This window comes from Rhynchophorus ferrugineus, unplaced genomic scaffold (genome assembly GCF_030347505.1).
Source record: "Rhynchophorus ferrugineus isolate W39M unplaced genomic scaffold, kcgeb_rfMv2 rfM2, whole genome shotgun sequence".
Classification (NCBI taxonomy): Eukaryota; Metazoa; Arthropoda; class Insecta; order Coleoptera; family Curculionidae; genus Rhynchophorus; species Rhynchophorus ferrugineus.
Genome location: NW_027472581.1, coordinates 16679730 through 16704976, shown reverse-complemented (window position 1 = coordinate 16704976; position 25247 = coordinate 16679730). Strand labels below are relative to the sequence as shown.

Genomic DNA, 25247 nt, shown 5'->3' with positions numbered 1-25247 from the left:
TTGTTAAATTTAAATAAATAATTTTTTTAATAAATATATTTAATGATAATATTGGTAGTCCTGTATATGACAATCAGCTGTTTCTATATCACCATATGTTTTTGACAACTGATTAGATAAAAAAAAACAATTGTGATTAAAAATATAGTACCTCTTTCAATATGAATAATCTGCCTACGGAACTTTGGATAGAAATATTCAGTTACTTAACTGCTTCAGATCTTATTAACTTTTGTGAGGTTTATGAAGATCTTAGATACTTATTACATGAACGATCTATAGTAAAGTAAGTTATATATTTTTTTGCTTTAATTTACTACTAATTTAAATTATTTAAGGAGTTTTGATATTAGTGGCAATTACAAGTTTACCTTTATAGATGTGAATCGATTTCTCCTGGAATATGTTAATTATGACCTAATTCGATCTTTAAATATAAATAATGTCTACTGGTTATCACTGAATGAATTAAGGTCATTACTTAAAAAATTACCCAAATTAGAGGCATTATATGCTTTGGACACTGGATTAAGTATTCGCGAAAAAGATGTGAAATTATATGAAAATGTTAGTTCATAACCAAGTTTTATGGACTTGTCATAAAAATATGATTTGTTTTAGCTCAGAACATTGGCACTTTCAGTATCAACTGGGCATTGTGATATAGATCCCAAGTATATTAAGAACCATATGTACCTTTTGCGAAAGTTTTGTTTAAAAGTAATATCTAGAAGCAATTCTGTTGCTTCTTTGTATCGAATCTTTAGAGAACTTGTTGCATTGCAGGAGTTATGGGTAAGTTTGTATTAAAACTTATCTATATGATACTTTTTTACTGGATTAATTTTAGATTGAAGATGTTGACGATCGTCCATCTGAATTGATAAACTATGACACAATTATATATAAAGTGCAATTCATAAGTAAACTTGTTATCAAATCAAAAGTTAACATACCCTTTCTGGATTATAAAATCTTTGCACTTGCCAAAGTTTTTGAAACACGTAGATTTAAGTCAATAGTTGTAGTTTATGGTACAAGTTCCTCAGCATGACTTGGTATAGAATAATATTTGATTATTTGTTCTAGTGAAATGCCCTTTTGAAAAAATTATTCCCATCAAAAATATATCTTTGTTTGAACCATTTGAAACCGAAGTAGAAGCTGCATGGGATGTAATGCGCAAATTCCAATGTGAAATGCCATTTGATGTTAAATCTTCTCAGGTAACTTTTAGAATAAAACCTGCTCAGAAATCACATTGGGTTGGAGAAAAATCAATGTCTTTGTTTTCATATTTTTCAAAGCAAATTTATTCATATGAATTTATTAAATAGTAGGCAATGACATATGTGCTGTTTTATCAATTTTCTTCCAAGACTACTCTCTTATTTCTTCCTATATGGTGGATGCATCACAACTTCCCAACCAATCTATTTATCACAATTTCGTTTTTAATTTATCACAATTTCGTTTTTAATATAATGTCGTTTAGACTATCAAACGCATTATAGTACGGCTTCGCTACGCGACTTTAAACCTATTCATTAGTAAAAACCGAAATTACTTTTTTTCCGACCTAATATATTCCTTTTAGTAAGTTTTACTGTATGAATATTGAAGGTCTATTAGGCTTATTTACTCAATATTGTTTTAGGAAATTTATATGAAGAGGGATATCAAACAGGTTAATTTTCGTGAACTGAATTTTTGTCATAATAAGTGTTTTTGTAACAAAAGTTTTATAGAGGCAACGTGGAAGTTTCTCAAATCACCGAATTCGAAATATTTGTCAAAACTTGGTATTAAATCCTGTGCGTTACAAAGTTAGTGAACCAAATAATCATTGACGATTAATTTATGATGTGCTGTACCTTTTAGGACAACATACAAGTAAGGAACATAATGTTGAAAACTTGGTCAAAAATTATCCTTTTAAAGATGTCGTAGAAAATTGTAGAAACATCATTGAATTGGAGCTGATCAGTTGCGCTAGGTAGGATATACGATTTTAAATTATATTTCGTTCTTTGGTGGTGGTGCATTATTTTCTTTCTAGTGATGATGATACAGCGCTGGAAAAATCCGAACCTACGTAATAAATATCATTTAGTATTAGTTTAATCGAAAATACCTACTTTGATATTATTCCTTTTTTAGTTGCAATGTCTCTATCGTAGATGGTTATGGCTTCATATCTCAGTTCGAACGGTTGCGAAGTATAACATTGGAGGTACCTGTTTTCGTTAAAGGCGAATTTCTTATAGATGTAAGTACCCGAAATTTAAGCATATATTATTTAAATCACCTGTTACGAGTACTATCACAATATTTTTTTTTGTGTTTATTGAGTTTGGAATAAATGGGACTTGATATTGTGATGTATGACATTGTGTTTAAGAAATGATGAATTAAAATGTGGTTCAATAGTGAAATGGAATAAAACAATCGGTGTGATTATTATTTTTCTTAATTTGAAAGTCTCCTATATTATGTTTATGTAACTTCTTTTAAATATCCACTGTGGGCTCTTATAGTGGCACGCATATAGTCCAACTTTATATGACAATACCACATAGATTTGATCAATGGTGACTGTGTTGACTTTAAAAGTATCAGTCGTTTGGAACTTATCGGTACAGATCTGCGACCTCAGATATCCTCTCAAAAAATATTCTATCATGGTCAAACTGAGCATTTTACTTATGTCTCATTAATGTACATAGCAAAATACAGTCCTGCTAGAACTATATATTGTCAGTAGTCCAATTTGAATCAAAATAAATCAGTTATCATTATAGTTAAACACTTTTCAATAGTGTAATTTGTTTATGTAAATAACAGGTTAAAAAACTACAAGCTGCCGACATGAACCAGTCTATGTTATCAGTGAACATATCAAAACTTATAAGTAGAATATTGCATTTAGCTCAGTGGTTAGTATCACCTAATATTGCAAAGAGAAACTAGATAGTAGTAAAATATTACCAAATGGTAAAAAACCTTATAGATCTGCTTACACTTTAAAGGCTTCATGAAATAAATTCTCCTATGCGATAGATCTGGGTGAAATTAAACTGGCAAAAATAATGATATGAGGAATATTATCTAATACAAAGTTCTTCTGACGCTTTTATTCAATTAAAAATGGCGTTAAAGCTTAAGATAAATCGCAGATCACCTAGAAATCAGCCAACATGGTTTATTTAAGTTGACTTTCACTTTTTTTCAACTGGACGGATTTATGGTCTCATCCGTTCAATACTATACGGGAAAAATAAGATGTCTGTTATCTATTCTATTGATAATACAAATTATTAGTTTCTAGTAATACTTTAGCTAAAAGCTATTATACAAGAACCACATTTACACTTACCACATCATATCAAATAAAACTAAATTAAAAATAAATACATTTTTATACCTCTACTTTTAATGAAATCTTTTACTTATCTTTAAACACACTAAGATTTATAGTTTTCCACATTTCCCATTATATGTTTTTACATTCCACGTACCTTCTTGCTGAGCTTTCTGTTATTCTGTACCATCTTGCACTTGTCTCGTAATGGCCATATTAATCATACTCATTTGGAGGTGTATTATTTTATTATATATTATTACCTACGGACGTTGTCCTATCCGAATATTGTTTGGACAGAACATTTTATTTCGACTATAAAATAAATTCTAGATCGTCTCAGTAACATCCAATTAGCGATAATCTAATTTCCAATTAGAAATGTTGAAAGGACAATATAATAAATAAAAAAACAATAAAGTCACTTTTTAACGTTCAAGGAAAGCTAGGACACCTCTCATTTGAATGACTTTTCTCTAGTCATTTATATACTTCCTTCTTACTTAAATCTCAACAAATTTTTGATGCACCAGTTGCCTATGTTTAAAAATGTTTTTAAGATAAATTTATTGATATATTTTCATGTTTTCTATTAATTTTATTTTAGCTTGTTAAAAACTGCAAAAACTTGGCGACGATGAAAATCGTTAGCTGTGGTACTAATACTACCTTAAATAAGAACATTTGTAAAGCTGTAACAATTTCGGACTCTTTAATTGATGTCTCGTAAGTAATACTGGATATATATATATATATATATATATATATATATATGCATTTAATATGACCTGATTTTACAGAATAGATAATCAACGGCTATGCTTAAGAGATTTCATTGAGGCCTTAACAGAAAACAGTGCCCAAAAGTTTAGAAGAATCTACGTCAATTGTTATTCGGAGGGTGCGTGTACACCCTACGTTCTAGATAATTTTCTCCAAAAGCACAAACAGGTGATGTTTTTATTCATTTCCATCAATACAATTTCGAAGAAAGTGAGAAACAAGTTGCAGGATATATTGAACGAACACAAGAAAGATAACTATGTCAAATATTATCTGATTCAAAATAGTAAAAATTATTTGGAACCACCTGTTCCACATAGGGAATTTATTTCGTCAGATACGAACATCTCTACTGTTAAATTTCAGGATTTCAGATAATGAACTGCCATATAACTAGACTAACATTTAATTACCAAATGTGGAAGTATATGTGAATATCTTCATAATGATTAATTAATAATATTTCTTATTAAAACATAGTAGTTATAACAAAACAACGGTTTTTATTACAGTCATTTTAAGCAGAAACATTATCCTGCTTGGTTTTCATAGCATCTTTATTCTGCACAGTTAAGTTTATCATAACATCATCATTTTTTCATTTTGATGATGTTTTGACATAATATTGCAAGATAATTCTAAAGACTATATTGAGGTCAAGATGTTAATCATTTAATACCTCTCTAAACAATAATTCCATAATATTGGAATGAATAATGAACGAATATATTTAATGCTCTAACAAAATTGTATAATTGAGAGGTATAAAAAAAATGTTTTGACTCATCTGACGATTTCTAGGAGATATTCACTGTTACTTTTAAATTGAGCGATAACTTTTTTACTTTTGAATCAGCCCTTAATATTAATGCTACAACTGGTTTGAGTTGTCCAGTTGTAAATTAGTAAATTAATAAAAATGATATTGATATGGTTAATCGGTTTTAGTTATTCGTTTTTGTCGTTTGTCCATTTACCATAATTGGTTTTGTTTTGAAAACGTTATGCTTGAAAATGTTTTAAAATTTACTTAACATTATCATTTTGATGCTATACAAATCGTGATAGTTTTGTACCGAATAATAATAAATCGAGTTTTAAAAAATTAAATGTGTTTTTATATAAATTTAGGCATACTATATAGAAAATCAATAGATCCTTGGTTTTAGGGATTAAATATAAAAACAAATAAAATAATTCAAATTATTATTCGCTAAAAAATAAGACAATGACAAATAATAACTTCATGGAAAAATATCTGGACTATTTGATGGATGTTGTATAGCTCTTCATCTAAATTTACCTCTAAAACTAAGCTTGCATTAAACAAATTGCTTTTTTTATATTATACCGTTTTATCTATATATAATACTAGATAAAATAGAACCACCCAGAAAGATGTTTCAGGCGCTTCCTGTGTGGAAAAGTGTATATGGATAAAATGGTGAGGATTATAAATACATGGAAACACTGAGTAGCATTCAGTTCAATAATGTTGAGATTTTTGGAGTAGTAAATAGGTGATTTTGGGACAAAACTGTTAAATACATGACTTGTCTCGACAAGAGCCAGTATAGAAAGGAGGAAGAAAAGTTAGTAGAGGGCGCTGTAACTTGTATTGAGTGGGTATAAATTACCAGGTATCAAAATAAAATTTCTCTTGTTCCAAGGCCATAAGTGGTGTATTAATTCCGTCCTGTCCCGAATCATAAGTGATTCGTAAAAAAAACATCGAGTAAGTTTTAAGATTTCTTTCGACCATCCTTTCGGTTTCTTAATAATTCAATGGGCCATAAAAAAGCAAGACACTATGACAACATGATTTTACTTCTTAAATGGTTTCTGTTTTTTTTTGAAAATATAAGTTCATCAACGTAAATCGATTTTTCTTTAATAAATTAGCGATCACAATTTATGAATGTTTTGGTTCATGGATTGTAGTTTTATTGGCATCTTATTTCTAATGGATTACTAAAAATCAACCTCATGTGATTGCCAGAAGAAACTATAGGGTGTTTAAAATTAAGCTAAGCTATCTTTCAAACTTTAGAACTGTGTGATTCTAATGATATTTATATATTAAATACTCATGATATATCTCAACCTAGAGAAATTTGTAACAATTAATTTACGTTATATATATTTATATATACATAAGTATGTTATGGTTAGAATATCAATTACAAATGCTGTTGATTTATTTATTTTAAATAAGTTGGCGTTTAGCCAGGTAGGCAATTCTGAAGTAAAACATTTTTGTTTAAAAACATATATTCGATCTATTTTTCTTATTACAGTATACCAAGTTTCCGTTTACAGTTTATTTTTACTTGAAATATCCACTTTACTCAATATATATTAGTTGGTTTACTAAAATAACTAATAATATTTTGTTAACTAAAATTATTTTGGTTTTAGTAGCTTCAAATAATGTTCAGATTTTATGCATAAAAAAATCTTTAATCAGTAATACATTTACCATTTTGTGCTATATTATGCACTGCAACTTATAGTGTTACTGCTCATTGTAACTACATTATATTTATTGCTTTTAAAATGCAATTAATTCCTTATGTTTATTGTCAGGGATTGATTGAAATATGAAGACGTTTATTAATAATTCGTTATTAATATGAAATTATTAATTCTAAACTAATTTGTGTTAAATATGCTTTATTAGAAATAAAAGGTATGCTATTCGTTAAATTATTATTTATCAAATTGTCATGTATTATGAAATATAACATAATAATTCTTACTTTAAGACATTATTTAGAAAAAAATCAAATTACTCCTTTTATTAACATTCCAATTGACAATAGCCTACTATATCAAAGATGGATGAATATATTTTATATTTCGAAATACATGATCAGAATTAATTTATAGCGTTTTTGTTTATTTTAAATGCATTTGAAAAATAGGTTAAAATTAAAATATTGTCTACCGCTATTTACTACTTTTTCAACATTTTTTTGAGAGACGAATCCAGCGACAAATCTGCTCGATTTTGGTTGTAAATTTAACGAAGTAACATCTGGACAAACTGACGGATCGGATACGACTTTTCATCTGACTGTTTAAACTACGTTTAAGATATTTTGATAAATGTTTTTGACATGATAAAGTTATAGCAGCACTTTATAATGTTAAAATAGTAAACAAATATCTACAAATACACCTTATTCTGTACAAAATCTAAGAAAATTGTAATTTACCTTTTAACAAAATAAAATGTATCGAAATATAACGGAACTTACGGTAGCTACTACGGATTAATTCAACGTCCAGTAATATGCTTCATTTCTAATTCAATTCATTAATATATTAAATGTGAATAAAGAATACAATTTAACACGTAAAACGTTATATAATTTGTGAATATACACGTATAATAGGTAGAAAAATGTATTAACAGAGTATTCTAATTTTTGAAGGAAAATATATTTTATTTTGCCTGATATTTATGGAAACTCATTTGAGAAGGTCATTGCCAAGTTAGTAGGGAGGTCGCTCTTAATGGAGGTTATGAGTGACAGACGAATAAGCAATTTCATTGTTGTCAATACTGAACTTTGACAAGATACCGGGTGTATGCGACTCAATAAACAACCATCAAGCAATTTGAGGGTGTCGAAAGACGTAATTCGTCTATAAGCAGATCGAAGCGAATGAAATTGTACGAATGTTTTGATTGAAAGTTATTTAAGGAACATTTTGCGAATATACCGAGCATGTGGACCTTCGAAATTCACGATGCGTTCTAAAATAGTCCGGATAAAAATAGAATTCGGACGATATCCTGCAATCGGCGTCCTTTCAAACGCTCCAGCTCCACCGAGTTATTCGCATCGGGTTGGTGTACACCGAAGAAAACATGGACGTGTTTCCTTGTGAACTATGGGAAGAGATCGCCAGACATCTGCCCGCCTACGATTTGATGAACCTGTGCGCTTCCTCTAACGACCTGCTTTATCTATTACGGGACAAACACGTAGTGAAGTAAGTGAAAAATGACTAAACAGTTATCAGAGAACCCCTCCAACGTTTTGTTCTTGCAGGAACTTTGATTTGTGCTCTTGCATCGATGTTTACAAAAAGAACTTGTACCAGTGTCTTTTCGATCACGTCGGTTTCGAACACATTAAGTTTCTGAACGTAAACAATCTGTATTGGATCGACGCGGAAGAGTTACGATGCATCGTTCAGTTGCTGCCGCAGCTGGAGGAATTGCGGGCCCTGGACACGAAGCTGGGGATGAGACCCGAGGACGCCGTACTGTACAAGAAGGTATGCACGGTTTATTTATGTTCCGCTTATGTAAGATTATATACCCTTGAACGTATTTCAGTTGAGAAAGCTGGCAGTAACGGTTGAGGCCAGTCAATTTGTTCAGGGCGCCTACAGCGAGAATTTGGCTCTGCTGAGATCATTATGTATAAAATTCATTTCGAAATATAGAAGAGACTTCGCAATAATTTACTACATATTCTTCAATAAGCTAATAGGATTGCAAGAACTTTGGGTGTGTATATATGACTTAAAAAATAATTTTTATAATTTTTTTGCTTAAAAATACATTTATTGGGAAAATGGTATATATTAGGTTTAACCAAAATATATTCCATTATTTTCTTATCTTTTTATTAACATATGGATATTGAATAGATAGGATTATGTTTAGTCAATAGTGGTTTTAAAGCTATTGATTCATTTATATATTTTTGCACTTCTTCAATATTTCTGTCCAAATATCTATCAGCTATATGCCATAGAATGGAACAAAAAATAAACAAAAGCTTATAAGGTAAGTTGAAGGGCTGAATCCAAATCATATCAATTCTTATCATTCTTTTTCGCTTAAAAATACATTTATTGGGAAAATGGTATAAATTAAGGTTAACCATAGTATTTTCCATTATGTTCTTATCTTTTTAGATAAGATTATGATAGATTATAATAGATAGTATTATGTCTCTTCCATGGTGGTTTTGGAGCTATTCATTTATCTACTCTTCAACTGCTTCAGTAATTAGTGTAGAAACCTACATCTAATGTGCAGATGTAACTAGTGTTATAACTAGCAACAATTATACACGACTTTAGACCTGAGCAACCAAAAGCTGTTTGTAAGGTACATTAAAATTGGTTCTAGTTTTCGGAATATTCAATAAATTAATTATTTTACTATTTTTGATAATTAACAGCTATGTATTGAATTAAAAAATATAAATTGGAAATGAAAAGAGGTTGAATTGAATATTTTATACTGCTTGGGACTAGGTTTACGCAGTAGGGTCCAACAGTAATCACTCATCATGTAATCGTTCCAAAATCCGTGACATCGTCTTTCGATTTTTGCCATAAACGCAACAAAAATACTTTTAATCGACTTGGCTATGTTGTCTCGGCATTTTCACAAGTTCCGAAGCATAATCACAGCATAAAAATAGGTGCCAAATGATGTTTAAAGCAATGTCGTCAGATAATAGCCATTATGAGAGCGCAGTGCTGCCACCATGCGCGAATTCGAATATTAGGCCTAGAAACCCAACAAGCGGATTGAAGATCTGAGTTTAGAGCATTAAATAACGTTGAGTCATTGTCTGCGCGTCCTAAAAGTGAACTCGAATTTGTAGACCTGTGTAATTAGAAATTTGCAAATACTTAACACATGTTGCAAAGCATGATCAAGCGGTGAGGTGTTGGCCGCTGATAAAAATACCGAAATTTTTAAATAAACTAAACCTTTAAAATTAAGTACCATTTTAAAAGGTTTATTACAAATGATGAAAAGGTTTTTTTTATAATTTTTGAGAAATATAAATATATATTTTTTTAATTATCGGCTGATCTTTATTAACGGAAATAAGATAATTAAACAAACATTTTTTTGTAAAATATAATTTATTTTAGTGCATCTAATGCATATTTATTATATATGCTTATTAAGGTCTTAAACTACAGTTAACTAATTAGCCACAATATGTTAGCTTGTCGGTTGGAGCTCTTTTATTACATTTATATTGACATATAACAATGATTTCATTACATACTCAGACGCATTAGATTTCGTTCTGTTTCTTTTTCGCTGGAGTAATGCTAATTAGTAAAATGGGAAAGAAATATGCTCCGAGGGCTTTTACGTTTTTATGAATTGAATTTAGCAATACGTTCGACGGTGTTGATGCACGTCATCACATTGGCTGTTTTATTGAAAGTGCTATATATAAAAATATCGCCCAAAAATATTGATAATTTTTAGGCATCCCTAGGTTAAGCGTAATTAAGCAAGAGCATAACTTTGGATTTGGGCTTAATCCCTCAATTCTACATTCAAATTAATTCAAATATGGCCTGGGATCTTCTGGACCTTACAGTTTGTAACTCGTAAATGCAGATTATGTGGTCAATCTATTTTGCTTGTTACTGTTGATCGTTCCATGGGTCTAGCCCATTATTTTTTGTTTGATATTGTCATATCAGATCTACATGCAGCCGAAAACTCCACTTTTTGGTATAGCAAGCACAAATACCACAGTCGGTTATGCATTACAATGACAGTGTTGGTCCATTAGTGGCATACTAATTTTTATTATTTCTGGTTATTTTCCAAACCAACACGTTTTCTATCTATTGGTGCATACAAAGAGAGAAAAATGCCAATAAATGCGCCTAGCCATATGTTTCTTTACACAAAGAAATATAATGGAGCATAGTTGGGAATATTTGTCGCATCTTCATGCAGCATTGATTCGGTTATTTCATTGTCAGTTATCTATAAGTCTTCAACACTCTTTGAATCTTCGAATCACCTTAGAGTACATTTTTATCACCTACTGGTTTACGTGGCCTTCGTATCACAGTCCTCGGCGTTAATCCTACTGACATCCGAGTGACCAGCTTGGAGATCATCCGGTTTTACTCAGCCTGATTTCTGGCATCACTGTTCCTTATCAGATATTAAACGCTTATCAACATAAAGTACATTCATACATTGACAAGATTCGAAATCGCCATTGTAGTCGCCCTGAGTAAGAGAGGCGTTCTGCTGCCTTAATAATCCTACCTTCGTCATTAAAACTATGGCTTAACTAAAATATAATATAATAATAAATAATAAAAAATAAATAAAAAGAACCATTTTTTGTCAACTTATTTTGCTTTGATCACTTTTTAATTAAAATTATTAATCCCAATATTTTCGCCAATGTATTTCTAATCACTTTCAACACCTTCACATCAATTTTTTTTAAAAACCTGATTAAATAACGCATACTATTTTTAAACGAAAAACGATCATGAATGCTCGAAATTTACCTTAAACATTATAATTTAGAAAACATGGATTACTTTTTAACGTATGTATTAGTTATTTCTGGTGTTATATTACGAGGACTTAAAATTTATATTTATAAATACGTTTACTTTACAGCTGTACGATGCCGATCGATATGACAACCGCCCACTACGTTACGATTACATAGCTTTTAATTTATTGAATTTGAAAAAGCTGGTCATTAAATCAAAAAGCAACATACCCTTCCCAGACTACAAACCCTTTGGTTTCGTCCTAGTGTTCGAAAGAAAACGAACCGTGGCATCAACGTTTTATTACGGTAAGTTCACAGCCACCGCGATCGTCGTCAAGTAAAATTAAGATTTCTTTAAGTGAGAACGAGGGTACCTAAAATAAGATCGCTGAAGAAGAGATCTCTATCGGGGGTTTTCGAAAGTAGAACCGAAAAATCGTGGGACATCGTCAGGACGTTCCTGTGCGAGAATCCGTGCAACCACAAAAACTCGCTAGTAAGTCCGATAGTTGAGTTTCATCACCGTTTTAACGCGTCCCAATTTCAGGAGATCCACGAAAAAAACTTGTTCAAACAACTCCAATTCGAGGAACTGTCATTCGTTCACAGTCGGGTGTGTAATCCGACGTTTGTGAACGCAGCCATCGACATTTTACTGTCGAAACACTGCAAAGGACTAAAAAAACTTGCCCTAACTTTGTGTATTTTACAGGGTAACATAGAAAACCGAATTATAGCCAGCTTAATCTTTAGAAAATTTAATATTTTAGAAGGGAATATTGAAAAAACTGAAAAGAAAAATATTTTTAGGCATATTATTAATAATTCTCCTTATTTAAGCGAATTGGAAATTGCTTGCTGTAACAAGTAGGTAATAATAGCGTTTTATATAATTATTACTTTTCTTGAATTCTGTTATCTACGGTATTTTGGTCTGTAATTATTAAAACAATATTTTCACTAATACTACTGTCTAGACAAATCGAATATGAGCAATTCCTAAAGTTAACACAGACATTAACGTAGTTTGACAGAATTATCATTTTATTCTAACCTAACGGGTCAATTGGAAATTCCCTGGCCTACCATAGTAAAATAAATTTTTTTGACAAAATTATTTTTTTTATTCACCATAATTCCTTTCAAGGATGATACACTGATTATAGCGACTCTCCAACTTTTCGATACCATTTTTGTAGTAGGATTTGTCCTTTGCTTCAAAATAGGCCCCAGTTTTGCCGGTGACCTCTTCATTCGACGAAAATTTCTTCCCAGCGAGCATTCCTTTGAAATCTGAGAACAGGAAATAGTCGTTGGGGGCTAGATCTGGAGAATACGGTGGATGAGGAAGCAATTCGAAGATTCATTCAATTCATGGATTTTTGCCATCGTTTTCACTGACTTGTGACACGGTAGCACTTTCTTTTTTTTTCAAATGCCGCCGTTTTTCGGCGAATTTGCCCTTCAAACGATCCAATAACGCTATATAATAGTCGCTGTTGATGGCCATTCCTTTTTCAAGGTAGTCAATGAAAATTATTCCATGCGCATTCCAAAATACAGACGCCATAACCTTGCCAGCCGACTGTTTTCCCACGCTTTGGAGCGGGTTCATCGTGTGCAATCCACTCGGATGACTGTCGATTGGACTTCGGAGTGAAATGATGAGATCTTTCATCCATTGTCACATATAGACGCAAAAACTAGGGTTTATTACGCTTTGATCATCTTCAAACACTGCTCCGAATCATCAACCCGTCGTTGTTTTTGGCCAAAAGTGAGCTTGCACGGCACGCACTTTGCACAGAGCTTTCTCGTACCCAAATATTCGTGAATGATATGATGTACACGTTCAGTTGATATCCTTACGAGAGTGTGCTATTTTTGTGGATTTTTAAAATGTTTTCGTCAATAACAACCTCTTTTGGGCGCCAGTGCGTTCACCGTCTTCGCTGCTCATTTCACCACGTCTAAACTTAGCATAAAAATCCTTGATGGTTGATTTTCCTGGGGCAGTTTTTGCTTCAACTTTTTTTCCCTTCAAAAAGCAATATTTTATCAACACGCGAAATTCATTTTTATCAATTTTTTTCATAATAACAAAAGTTGGTTCACTCAAAATGCTATAGTTCACAAACTAATTATCCGACTGATATCAAATTTATACACGCATCTTTTGAAGGTTAGGGCCAATTAAAAAACATATGGATATAATTCTAGTAGCGCCATCTATGTGTCAGGCCGGGTACTTTTCAATTAACCTGTTATATACATATAAATTAAGAATACTCGGCGACAATTTTTAATAATATAATAAAATAATCTAACTTTTCCTACATTATCCCTTTTCAATATAATATCGTATATTTTATGAGTATATTTATTACGAACATTAATATCATAAAACTTTATAAATAAATTTGTTTCAGTTCAGAATATAATGATCCGGAAAATGATTCTATGAGGATACCATGGTAGTAGTTTAAACACATCGAATTATCTATTTAGCAGACAATTCTCTTTTAGTTTCAGTTCAGCTGTGTTGGGAGCCTATGAACTGATAAATAATTTAAGGCATTTAAAGAAATTAACCCTGGATATACCAGCCTATTCCGATGGAACATTTCTGAAAGATGTAAGTTTTATAATATTTGTTGATTTTTTGATACATCAAGTAATTTTTTAGGTATTCTTAAAATGCCCCCTGTTAGAATCATTGTACATTTTAAGTAGAGAGAACAACGAAGATCTCAGTTCGGCTATATATTCCCACATAAACTACGCGCAAATGCTGAAAGAATTCAGGTAAATCGCTGTTTGAATTATTACACCTCACCAAATATTTTTTGAAGGATTTTTTTGTTTATTGATCTTGCTCTTAATTTAAATTTAATTGTTTTTGTGTGGTCATCGCGCAAGAATATTTTTCATAGAATATTTGATGCTATTTTTAAAATTTAAAATACCGGGAATATGACGAACTCGCTAATATGGTTCAACGATATTTTTATTGATTAACCGTAAAACTGGTTTCTATTTTATTTTTTTAGTGGGCGTTCTTATATTAAATGATTTTTAATAGAGTTATTCGTCTTTTGAGGTATTATTACACGATTGGCGACTGATTCATATTTAGACAAGTTACAATAAAAAACTTGAATCATTTTTCGCGCAAATTATTTGTATAAGTATCAGGGGCTGTAGGAAAATACCAACCTAAAACTATAGATATTTTTAATTTGTAGGTAATATCCATTTAAACAGAACTATTTTTTATATACATTTTAAAGTCTCCTTTGAACTAACGAGGGTTTATCTAGACTGGAGCTACTGTTTAACGTGGGTTCTGAACCACGGCCCTCGGCATTAAGCTTAACCACTGGCCACTGACCAACTTAGAGACCATCCCAGGAGACATCTGGTCTTACTGGTATGGTTACTCCTTGTCGGGTTTTTTACTGTTGCCTATAAAGACATTTACAATTACAAGTATAAAGTACATCAATGCTCCAACAGGATTTGAACCCACGCCTATCGTAAGAGTAGGAGGACCGTCCTGTCGATAGAAAATATTGATAATATAACAAGAATCAAGAACTTTATAGATATTCTTGAAATAAAAATAAGACTAACACAAAATTCAACGAAAGTTGTGGATACTGCTCTTTTATTCAATTATAAAATATTAGACTGAAGTATTGAAGTGAACAATAATTGAATGAATTAATATTATTATAACAAATCATCCGAGATCGAAAATCCGTGGATAATATTTGTAAAACTTTTTCGGTTTTGATTTGTTATCTCGCAACTTTATTGTTTTGGGATCTGCCATAGATGGGTTATTTTCTCAGTTCTAAAAAAATAGTTTAGGGAGAAAATACTAAATACTGCAACAATAGTTTGGAGTAACTGAATTTTTAAGACATAGTTTCGATAGGAAAACATTGAAAAACAAAAATTATTAAGCTCAAGTACTTGTCACAAAACCCACGTATATTAAAACTGATTTATTTATAATAATTGTATTTTAGATTTGAAAATGTTCATATTGATTTGGACCGACTATTCTCCACCCTGAACAAGATCTTTATAAGCAAACTGCGAAGGATCGTCATCAAATGCGAGTACGAACATTCATGTCAGTTGGGGCCAGTGGAGAAACTACTGAAACGTAACAAAGACATCATACTTCTTGTGATATGTGTGTCAAATTACAACAGACATCAGGTGTCTAAACTACAACAAATCATGAACGAATATTGTGATCATCCGGCTAAAGTATATTTATCCAGGAGGGATATTAAGGAAGACGAAGAAGACGCTTTTATACCGGAGAGGCACCAAGACATTCTGTTGTCTCTCAGCAACATCTCAATGTTCAATTTTACCGAATATTAAATGTTTTATTGAAAACAAAACAAGTCTTTCGATCAAAATATATCTTTATTTTATGAGTGATACAGTAAATAATGGCTAACAAAAAATCTTAAAATTATTGAAATTGATCTCTTCATTCCGAACCCTGAAAATAAGTAATTGTTATTAGTATCCCAAATAAAATTTGACTCAAAAGGTTTATTTGGAATAATTGTGTTGTTTAAAAAATAATATCGTTTTGTAATAAAATTTGTATGTTTTGAATACAATTTATCTACCATCAAAATACATGTATCCATGGTTCTGTATTCCTATGTCCTGTTACTTTACCTTCAAGAACGTTATAGATTCCAATATGAAAAAGTGGATGATAAAGAAACTGCTGCTGTCAAAAATGTAGAAGGAAAGCGACTATTAAAACTATCACGGCTAAGGTGTTTTGGTATCAAGTCGATAAAAAAATACGAGCTTTCACAAATCCCTGCTTAGGTCAACAGAAAAGGTCCACGCTACAAAATAGTGCTAATCTACCATTTTTGCTCTATTGTCTACTAACTTCTTTTTCAACGTCTTGGACGAAAAACGCATAAAAACTATTAGATACTAACTTGTATGCTGATCAGTTACATCTATTAGTGAAAATGTGAAGTATCAATGTAAAAAATTGTTATACAGCTCTACATAAAATAACAATTTTCCATTTAGTATCACTGATCATTAGACTAATCATGAATCATTGTAATAACCAGAAATGCATCTTTGACATTCATTACATTTGTTTCTGATTTGAATAAATCGTCTTTAGGAACTTTTAGAACCTTTTGGTGAAGTTACTACTCCATCATATCCCAATTGTTGGTTTCGATTTCAATGTATTAAAAGTGGTGATTTGATGACAGTAATAAAGTTCGAAGACCATGAATTGAAAAACTTATCGCATGAAAGCCCAGCTCGAATTATCAAAAGAACTTTCACACAGCCTAGCAGTTGATAAATCAACTGTTCCGAACAGCTAGCATACGAATTGACTGAAAATGCAATTTGGAACCGTTTCAAAACAGCGGTTTCATTGCAAGAGTTCCAGTTATCAGCTTAAGATTACCAGTTGTTGTGATCAATGTATGGCTTGACTGGCACACGGTTTCGAAAAAAGTGAAGTACGAAAACGGATCGATGATGACATATGTATATGCAATAACCTCATATAACTGTCTTTAACGACTTTATGGCTTCAAAAAATGTTTTTTTTTTTGGAAAAAGTGCACTGGTTGTGATGAACGTGATAATTTTCACTTCATGAATAAAGCTTTGACTTACCTCAGATATATACTTAACGGAATTTAAAGATTAAAAACCGATATTATTTTTTTAAATGTTACTGACTTATGTTTGTTATGGGTTACATACATTTAGGGAATCAAAACTCTTAAATTTGCCAAAAATATCTTTATTGGGTTACAATTATTTTTGTCCATATATGCTTATAAAACGTATGACGACATAATATAAATAGACACTCTCTGCACTCTGGATTTTTGGATCACAATTTAGTCACGTTGGTTCTCTTGATGCAAACTGTTCAAGCTTTGTTCGATATCGAGCTAGTTTAAACCGAAAAAAATGTTAAAACATCTGAAGTTCAGGGCCTTGAGCGTTTATAAAGGAGTTTCTAGGGAAATATTGCTTTATAACATTTGTTATATTTGATAAAGCTAAAGTTGCTTAAGTCATAATAACAAATAAGGCTTCATTAACTGAATAAATCAACAATCTGATGACCTAGTAAAAAAAAGAAGACAGATACAAGGATTCCTTCACTAATCTGCATTTGAAATGAAGTAAGTTTTGTTAGACTTATGAAAATGTATGTATAAACATTATATTGTATCCTATATGCATGTAACCCTCTAATTTAGTAAGAAACATATATCATTAATAATAATTTAGTGATGTTAGGGATTTGTGTATATAAACATTATTTAGATATATGTCAGTGCATCTGAAAGTGAATTGAAACTCCTAAGTAAATAATGTAAAAAATTAACTTACAGTGGGATCGCAATCAGCACAATGCCACGAATATCCGCGCTTTTTGGGGGAAGATTTCAATGGTGGATCCAAACAAGAAAAGTGATAGAGCTTCTGGCATTCATCGCATCTGAAATTCAATCCAACTTGAGTAAACGTTTTGTGAAATATTAGTCAGTTATTACTTGACTGAGTCCGCATTACTGCCATCTCGTTGGCATACGTCACAACTGTTGCTGATCACTGTGACACCCGGGAGTTTCGGCCTCGAAACGCCGCTGGATCTACTCGGTCTAGACTGTGGTGTTATTTCTAATGGGTCCCTCAAAGGCACTGCTAGTGGATCTGATAATGATGTCCTGTAAAAGAATGAAGAAAAAATTATCTAACAATATGTTTAAATAATAAATTTACCTAGGACTGTGACTTTTTCTAGTCTTGCGCAGTTCCGTCGATGATTTCCGATTGATTATAGTTGATTTCGGCAGTGGTGGAGGTGGTGCATTGTCATCGGCCTCATTGGGTACGTAGAAACATTGAGGGTTGGATTCAGAAGCAACTTCACCAGCTGGCAGTGGAATAGGTTTAATCTAAAGTTGTAAAAATAGATCAATATTACTTTCCTTGTCTTGTTCATTTATCTTCAGTTCAAATAAATAGACCATAAGTAGTGTTAAATGGTTATATATTTGGTAATATTTATTACACAATTTTAAACGTATGTATTCCAAATAAGAATTGGTAATAAAATAATTTTAAAAAATGTTAGAACAATGAGAAAATAGTCTACAGAAATTCGACAAAAGTAAAAAAATTGACAAAAAAGATTCTTGACAACAGATGCAAGACAATGAATAAACTGGACAGCTGAGAGTGCTGAAGAAATGAAGGACTGCTAGATGACTGAGCTGATAGTTATATATATGGAACTATTTAAATCATTGGCTGAATTATCAATAGCTGTCAAATGCCAAAGTCAAAATTCAATAATATAAAAGAGGAATAGGCCATTATAGTATTTATCTAAGGAATCCCCAGGTGTCGACCTGTCTGACTACCATTTGTTTCAATTAGTGACACAGTCTAATTAACAGACCAATTTTTTTGACGTAAGATGATACTTATTTTAGGGTCGAAAAATAAGAAAAAGTTGCAGAGAATGATGAACAATATTATCAATAATTTTTTTCAACCTATGTAACATAAACAAATGCTACGAATTAATTCCAGTACCTAATAACCATTAAGACATTTCAAAATTATGAAATATTAAAGGGTAGATTTTAATATTATAGTCATATGATGCAACTGATCATCTCTTTTGAATAATGTTGGTGAACGACCAAAAATATACCTTTTGGTTGGGGTAAACATTATAAAAACACTTATGACAGTGAAAAACCAAAGCACCAAAGGGTAAATACAATATTTAAACAGAAATATTGAGTGAACGAACCTATGCTGCTTTGGTTCCTGAAAACAATTGAAAACAGGACATAGAAAATCAATTCTTAGTTAATTCCCATATAGTTCGTGAAGTTAGATGAAAATAATGTAACGTATTAATGTAAAGAACAGTTATCATGGTAAAAGATGTATATATGTCTAAAGCTGTAGAAAAAGTACAAGTAGAGGCCAACAAGATTTACAAATTGACTAGAGACTGGAAAATACCTAATAGCTCCAAATCCACTTTCCACTTGACGGATGTCCACTTCCTCAAGCAGAATCAGCCAAATACCTTGGAATATATTTCGATGGTAGGTTAAACTGGAAACATTTTCTTAGACAAAAAGCAGAGCAGATTAGACTCAAAGTCAAGCCACCTTACTAGTTAGTCGGAAGATACTTTCAACATGACTTAAAACATGTCATGTCACGTAACATGTCATAAAGCTAATTTGGACCTATGCAAATATTGGGTTGTATTAAAATAAAAAACCAACTAGTAATCCAACGTATCCAAAACAAAGTTCTACGATTAATTAGCAATGCTTATAGCTACATAACCAACGAAGAGCTGCGAACGCGAACGAAGCGAAGCTGCACGATGACCTCGAAATACAATGGATACACGAAGTGATCAAAGATTTCGTCTTAAAACATGAAATAAGGTTTCTAAATTACAGCAACGCGGAGACAACACGCAGGAAACCAGAAGAGAATGAAACCATGTAAACTTGTTTAGTGTATAGTGTAATTTTAACTTAAGTAGATTAGTTTTATTTTAATTTGGGAAATACATACTGATCTACTAATGCGAACAATCTCCAATGAAGACAAAATTTTTTAATTATCCTGTCAAACCTCAAATCACAAATAAACCCATCTACAAGAAACGCCCTCTGCTCACCAGACCTCAAATCATCCACTGAACCTGTCCTCCAAGGTTACAGAAGGCGTCAGTTATGAAGACAACATTAATACACTCGGATTATATTGGATATTTTGAGAAACTCAGACCTATACAGAAATCTAGCATTGATAAAGATGGAAGATGAGTGAGTTTAAATGTTATATTTGAAACATATATGTGTATTAAATATACCTTAATAGTTATCCTAGGGTGTGGAAGATCTTCGTCAATATCTAAACTCCTCTTCTTTCTTTTTCTTTTGTGCTCCTTGCCTAGTTCTGGGCTGTACCTGCAAACTGATTTATTAGAACTGATTGTAGGTTTATTTATTTGCATTACCTATTTCTATGCTTTTCTCTCCTTCTTTTCTTCGCCGACTTATGCCCTTCATGTGCATCCACTATTCCATTATCCAGGACCACTTCCATTTCTTTCAACGCTTGTAGTTCAGGCATTACATCCGGAACTGGGTCGTCTACAATATCCTCTAATTCGTTTTTACCACTCTCACTAAATGATGCTGACTGATGTTTTTTTGCTATAACAAAAGGAAACGATTGGTAACTAGATCTTATGGAAACGGTAGAAATACCTTTTTTGGCCTTTTGTGCTGTACCTTGTTTGGTTTTATCACTCGCCGATGAATGTCTTCTATCTTTCTTCGATTCTTGAGCCGGAGTATTTTCCGTGGAATTTGGTACTCCATGCGGCTCCATTGGTTTTATTTTTAGCTTTGGAGTAGATGGTGTTATAGATTCTGATCGATTCTCTCTACTATAAACACTGCGGCTTCGTCGAGGAGTCTAAAAATGTTAAGAGATGTATTGTTAAGTAAAGAATATATAATCATTAACTAACCTTAACCTCCTCTACCTCAGAATCCGAAGTTTTATCACATTCGGAACATTGCCAACCATACAGTTTTGATTTCTTTGGTAAACGTGACAGCGGAGGGTTGAGGCAGTTCATGTGATAGTACAAATGACAAGTATCACATTTCGCCAGCAAATGTTGATCCCTTCTTTGCCTGCAGATTCCGCATTCATTCAGTTGCAGAAGGTCTACAATAAAAATAGTTTCATAAGTATAATTATATAATAAGGCGAGTTTAGAGCTTTTAAGAGTATCAATCAGCACAGACTGTTACAATGGATTAAGTAACTGCAAACATGATCAAAGTCGTTTAAATATTATGGATTACTTATCAATCAAGAAAAAAATATCTAGTGATGAAGGAAATAACATTAAATGAGGAAATATATGATGGATTAAACACAAAAACAGCATAGTACAAATATACCTCCAACAAACAACTGGTAATAATGAAAAAGTAAAAAAAAAAAATGAAAAAAATAATGAATAAGGGAAGTAAAGCAATGAAGTGATATAAAATGTTAATGAGTCAGAATATTTGAGCGTAAAGACTGTGGCACTTGATAGATGGAAAATGAATCAAGAAATAAAAGCACACGGATATATAAACGTAGTTTAAAATGTAAAAGAACAAAGGGCGACATGACTAGCTGAACAGAACTACAGATTTAAGTTGGTGTAATAAATTTCAACGGAGAAAAACTGCGAAGAAGATTCTCGAATTAGTATAATTTATAAGTCAGATTAAATTATTAAAAATTACCTGATGGTTTAGCTTGATTGCTCAGTACCCGGTCAGCTCTACCACTAGGTATGTTTTTAAGTGGAAACCCTACACCCATCTTCAAAGCAGCTGCCGTAGGTACCATCATAGGTTGTGGTGCCCTTGTGACTGGTGGTTTGCCCAAATCATCGATGTTGGGTAAACTTTTGGTGGGACAGGCGCTCAAAATCGCTGAATGAAATTTATGTATTGTAGCTTTCAGATCAGAATTTTTTCCATTAATATCTGTGCTCTTTTTTAAAACCTGTAATTGAAATAATAGAATATCGACAATTGCTTCAATGTTACTGAATATAATTATCTTACTTCTTCATACTGTGTTCTGAGTTTTTGTTGTTCTTCTAACAAGTCCTTATTATCACCCATCAGTGTTTCTAAAGTGGACTTCATTTCCTTGAGCCGATCATTTCTATCCAAATAATAAGCAATAAATTCAACAGTGAAGGCAGGCGGAATATGCCACTTTTTCTTTATATCAGCAAGGGCAGCTACTTGAGCTTCATGCATCTCTAAAGCTAAAGTATCAATACCCATTAGCTCAGCCTTCCGAAGGAGTTTTCTACAAGCACTTGCACTTGTGGTGATCAATCTGGGCATCTTTTGAGTTGGAACTATTAAAAACATAATGAGATGTATATAAAACATTTCGGTTTTAAATATAAAATCTCACCCCATGGCGGTGGTTTCTTCTTTTTGTATTCTAAATAATGTAATTTTTGTTTCTCCAATTTTCGTTGTATCCTAACTTGTTCTGGGGTTTCCATATGCCCCTCTTTTTCATATTCCAATGTTCTATAATGCATTCTTAATTGGAAAGCCATATAATTCCTTTTTCTCTTTTTAACTAGAGTTTTATCTGAGTGAAGCTTACAATGAGCATAAAATGGATCAGCCTGGTCAACTTCTTCAGAATGCGCTTCAGAAAGAAAACCTTCTCTTTGTGCACTGAAATATATAATAAAGTAGGCATATTATAGCTTTAGAATAATTTTTATTAAATACCATGTAACATGAAAGTATGTCCTACACATGCCAGCATCACACCCAATGCAAACTCCTGTTCTAGCAAATCTCTCATCTGTACATAAACTGCAGCTTTTAGCTCCCCATTTACTATAGGGCATTTCAAATAAAGTCACACTAGTTAGTTTATCAACCTCGCCAAAAGCAACTCCTGGTACATACAAAGCACATATTAGATGAACCCATTTACCAACATCAGTTTCTTTAAAAATTCCACCAGAATTTGGACAAAGCTCACAAATTGGGTTTTTTACACCAGCTTTGCAGGCTTCACAAAACCATGGTGCAGTTGGTGACAAAGAATCAGTACTAAAATATATATAATTTAAAGAAAAGTACTGCAATAAAAAATCAAAATTGTACCTAGATAAACTTGTGGAATCAGATATGCCATAGCATGCTTCATGGACAGTAACTCCACAACTGTCACATTCTACAATTTCATTAATTCCATCACTCTGATCACCCAAGCATCCGCAACATATTAGAAGCTGTGCACCTTTCTCGTTAAACTAAAATTAAAATTGAAGTAATATTTATTGATATGACTGAGTTGTGTTAACTGTTCTTACATTTTGCTTTGAATGTAGCTTGGCTTGTTCAATAACATCATTAACTGCGGGATATCCATTTGTATTTGGCAGGCTAAGATTTCTCAGTTCATCTAATTTCTCTAATTCTGAATCATCTTCAGATTCCACCTCACTGCTCTCATCATCTATTGTTGTATATTTAATTAATATACAAACTAGTGTTCCTTCTGAATGAGATGAAACTTACCATGATCATCACCTCCACTGTCTAATGAATCTACATCATCATCACTGACATCGGGATGATCCTCTATTCGAAAGTCTGAATCATCACTACTTTCTTCATCAAAATCCAGAACACAAGCTTGTTCTACTGGTTTCACTCTTCGTTTATTAGGATCACGCTCGACTGTTAAAAAATCCATTATTTAGTGATATAACTGTTAGGTTTTAATACAGCATTTAATATTAATAATAACAAGGCGATGTTATTCTATCAAGATGCTTAATTACTTTTTATTTCTGAATAAATAATGATTTATCGAATTTTTAAAACTTATATAAAATAAGCAACAAAGATGTAAAAAACTATAAAAGGAAATACTTAGGTTTACAGATTTAGTCAAATATAAACATATTTATTAATATTCTTGAATATTTGATATTTAATGATAAATATAATAAAAGTAAATAAGCAGTTAAGTATTGATTAAATGCCACTTTTACGGGCAAAAAAAGTCCACTGAACCACGCAAAATCACAATAAAGTTCTGTAAAAACGGTAAGTGCTCAAAGGGCAAACACTTTACATACTATAAAATTCCAGATTGTTAATAAACAATCCTTACCATTGCTCATTTTTACACCGTATTTTATTAAATTAACCCAACTGCTGACATATCAACTGCCATAACCTTAAAAATCTAGGCGTCACACAGCTCCGGCTTCAGCCGATATGTCAGATGATGAAGATTCAAAATATAAAAAACATTGAATAAACAACAATAAATAATTTAAATACTCACTTGCAGTTTTGACAATGAAGTCCACATCTTTGGCGACGTCCAAAAATGAACCGAGCTTCATCGTCTTTACAATTTGTGCAAATTTTCGTGTAAACTGTTCAACTTCTTTTCTGTTGAAGAACTATGACGATTGATGCCGAAAATCTACCTGTGAATGGTCTTTGAGGCAGGTCCGTAACGCCATCTTTCGGCCAAATGTTTTTTTTACCTCTAAAATTAATTATATCTTTAAAGACAAGTATTATTTAAATATTTAACTCATATTAAGAAATTATAAAGAGCATTACTCCTTTTTAATTAATCAATTTGAATTTAAGTTTCAAGATATTGTTAATAGTAAAAAAATTAACAAAACTAAAATAATTGATATTTTATTTTCATTTTAACAGGGCTAATTTATTATATTTCATACTTTCAGGATGTCTGATTGAATCTGAATTAAGAGATATTAGATTGACAATAATATTTAAAATTTGATATTTAATAATTTCATTTAGAGTTAATAACATTAAAATAGTTTATTAACGTATATATAATAATATCGATATAATCTTAGTTTATTTTAAAATTATATTGGATTAAATCATTTCGGTTTAAATTGCATATATGCAACAGAACGTATTTTGTTGAACTGTCATTTAATTGCCAATAGTAAGCAATAAAATGTTAAAATAATCATTTGTTAGTTTTTTTTATGATTAAGTTGAAATTAAAAAAGAAATTAAAACTAAATTATTCTCTTTGCAATTATTTTATTATTAAGTATCTAGAATATTCCAAGAATTAAA

General features: G+C 31.6%; 3 protein-coding genes across 12 annotated transcripts; 2 read left to right on the top strand and 1 right to left on the bottom strand.

Moving 5' to 3' along the window:
- Window positions 1-94: 94 nt before the first annotated feature.
- Window positions 95-5082, top strand: LOC143189979 (uncharacterized). 2 transcript variants are annotated; one of them, XM_076394011.1, is made up of 11 exons: window positions 95-286; window positions 339-567; window positions 622-795; window positions 851-1034; window positions 1090-1226; window positions 1658-1826; window positions 1882-1996; window positions 2060-2095; window positions 2161-2269; window positions 3969-4087; window positions 4162-5082. In XM_076394011.1, exons 1-11 carry the CDS (start codon window positions 162-164, stop codon window positions 4520-4522), a joined length of 1758 nt encoding a protein of 585 aa, XP_076250126.1. In that variant the 5' UTR covers window positions 95-161; the 3' UTR covers window positions 4523-5082. The 2 variants fall into 2 exon arrangements, with proteins under 2 accessions (XP_076250126.1, XP_076250127.1); XM_076394012.1 differs by lacking the exon at window positions 2060-2095.
- A 1226-nt stretch (window positions 5083-6308) lies between these two features.
- On the top strand, window positions 6309-16123 carry LOC143190802 (uncharacterized). Its single transcript, XM_076395371.1, has 12 exons — window positions 6309-6374; window positions 7932-8146; window positions 8206-8434; window positions 8496-8669; window positions 11580-11763; window positions 11817-11953; window positions 12005-12170; window positions 12228-12324; window positions 13887-13931; window positions 13984-14092; window positions 14144-14262; window positions 15492-16123. The coding sequence occupies exons 1-12, from the start codon at window positions 6309-6311 to the stop codon at window positions 15856-15858; spliced, it is 1908 nt and encodes a 635-aa protein (XP_076251486.1). The 3' UTR covers window positions 15859-16123.
- On the bottom strand, window positions 15885-24599 carry LOC143189978 (PHD finger protein 14). 9 transcript variants are annotated; one of them, XM_076394005.1, is made up of 16 exons: window positions 24460-24599; window positions 23682-23843; window positions 23474-23619; window positions 23265-23413; window positions 22881-23210; window positions 22549-22823; window positions 22185-22489; window positions 21858-22122; window positions 21080-21282; window positions 20814-21024; window positions 20561-20759; window positions 20414-20510; window positions 18280-18455; window positions 18051-18224; window positions 17887-17995; window positions 15885-15982 (listed from the first exon to the last, which is right to left on the bottom strand). In XM_076394005.1, the coding sequence occupies exons 1-16, from the start codon at window positions 24518-24520 to the stop codon at window positions 15971-15973; spliced, it is 2874 nt and encodes a 957-aa protein (XP_076250120.1). In that variant the 5' UTR covers window positions 24521-24599; the 3' UTR covers window positions 15885-15970. The 9 variants fall into 9 exon arrangements, with proteins under 9 accessions (XP_076250120.1, XP_076250122.1, XP_076250124.1 ...); XM_076394007.1 differs by having other exon boundaries at window positions 20838-21024; XM_076394009.1 differs by lacking the exon at window positions 24460-24599 and adding an exon at window positions 24283-24364.
- Window positions 24600-25247: the final 648 nt, after the last annotated feature.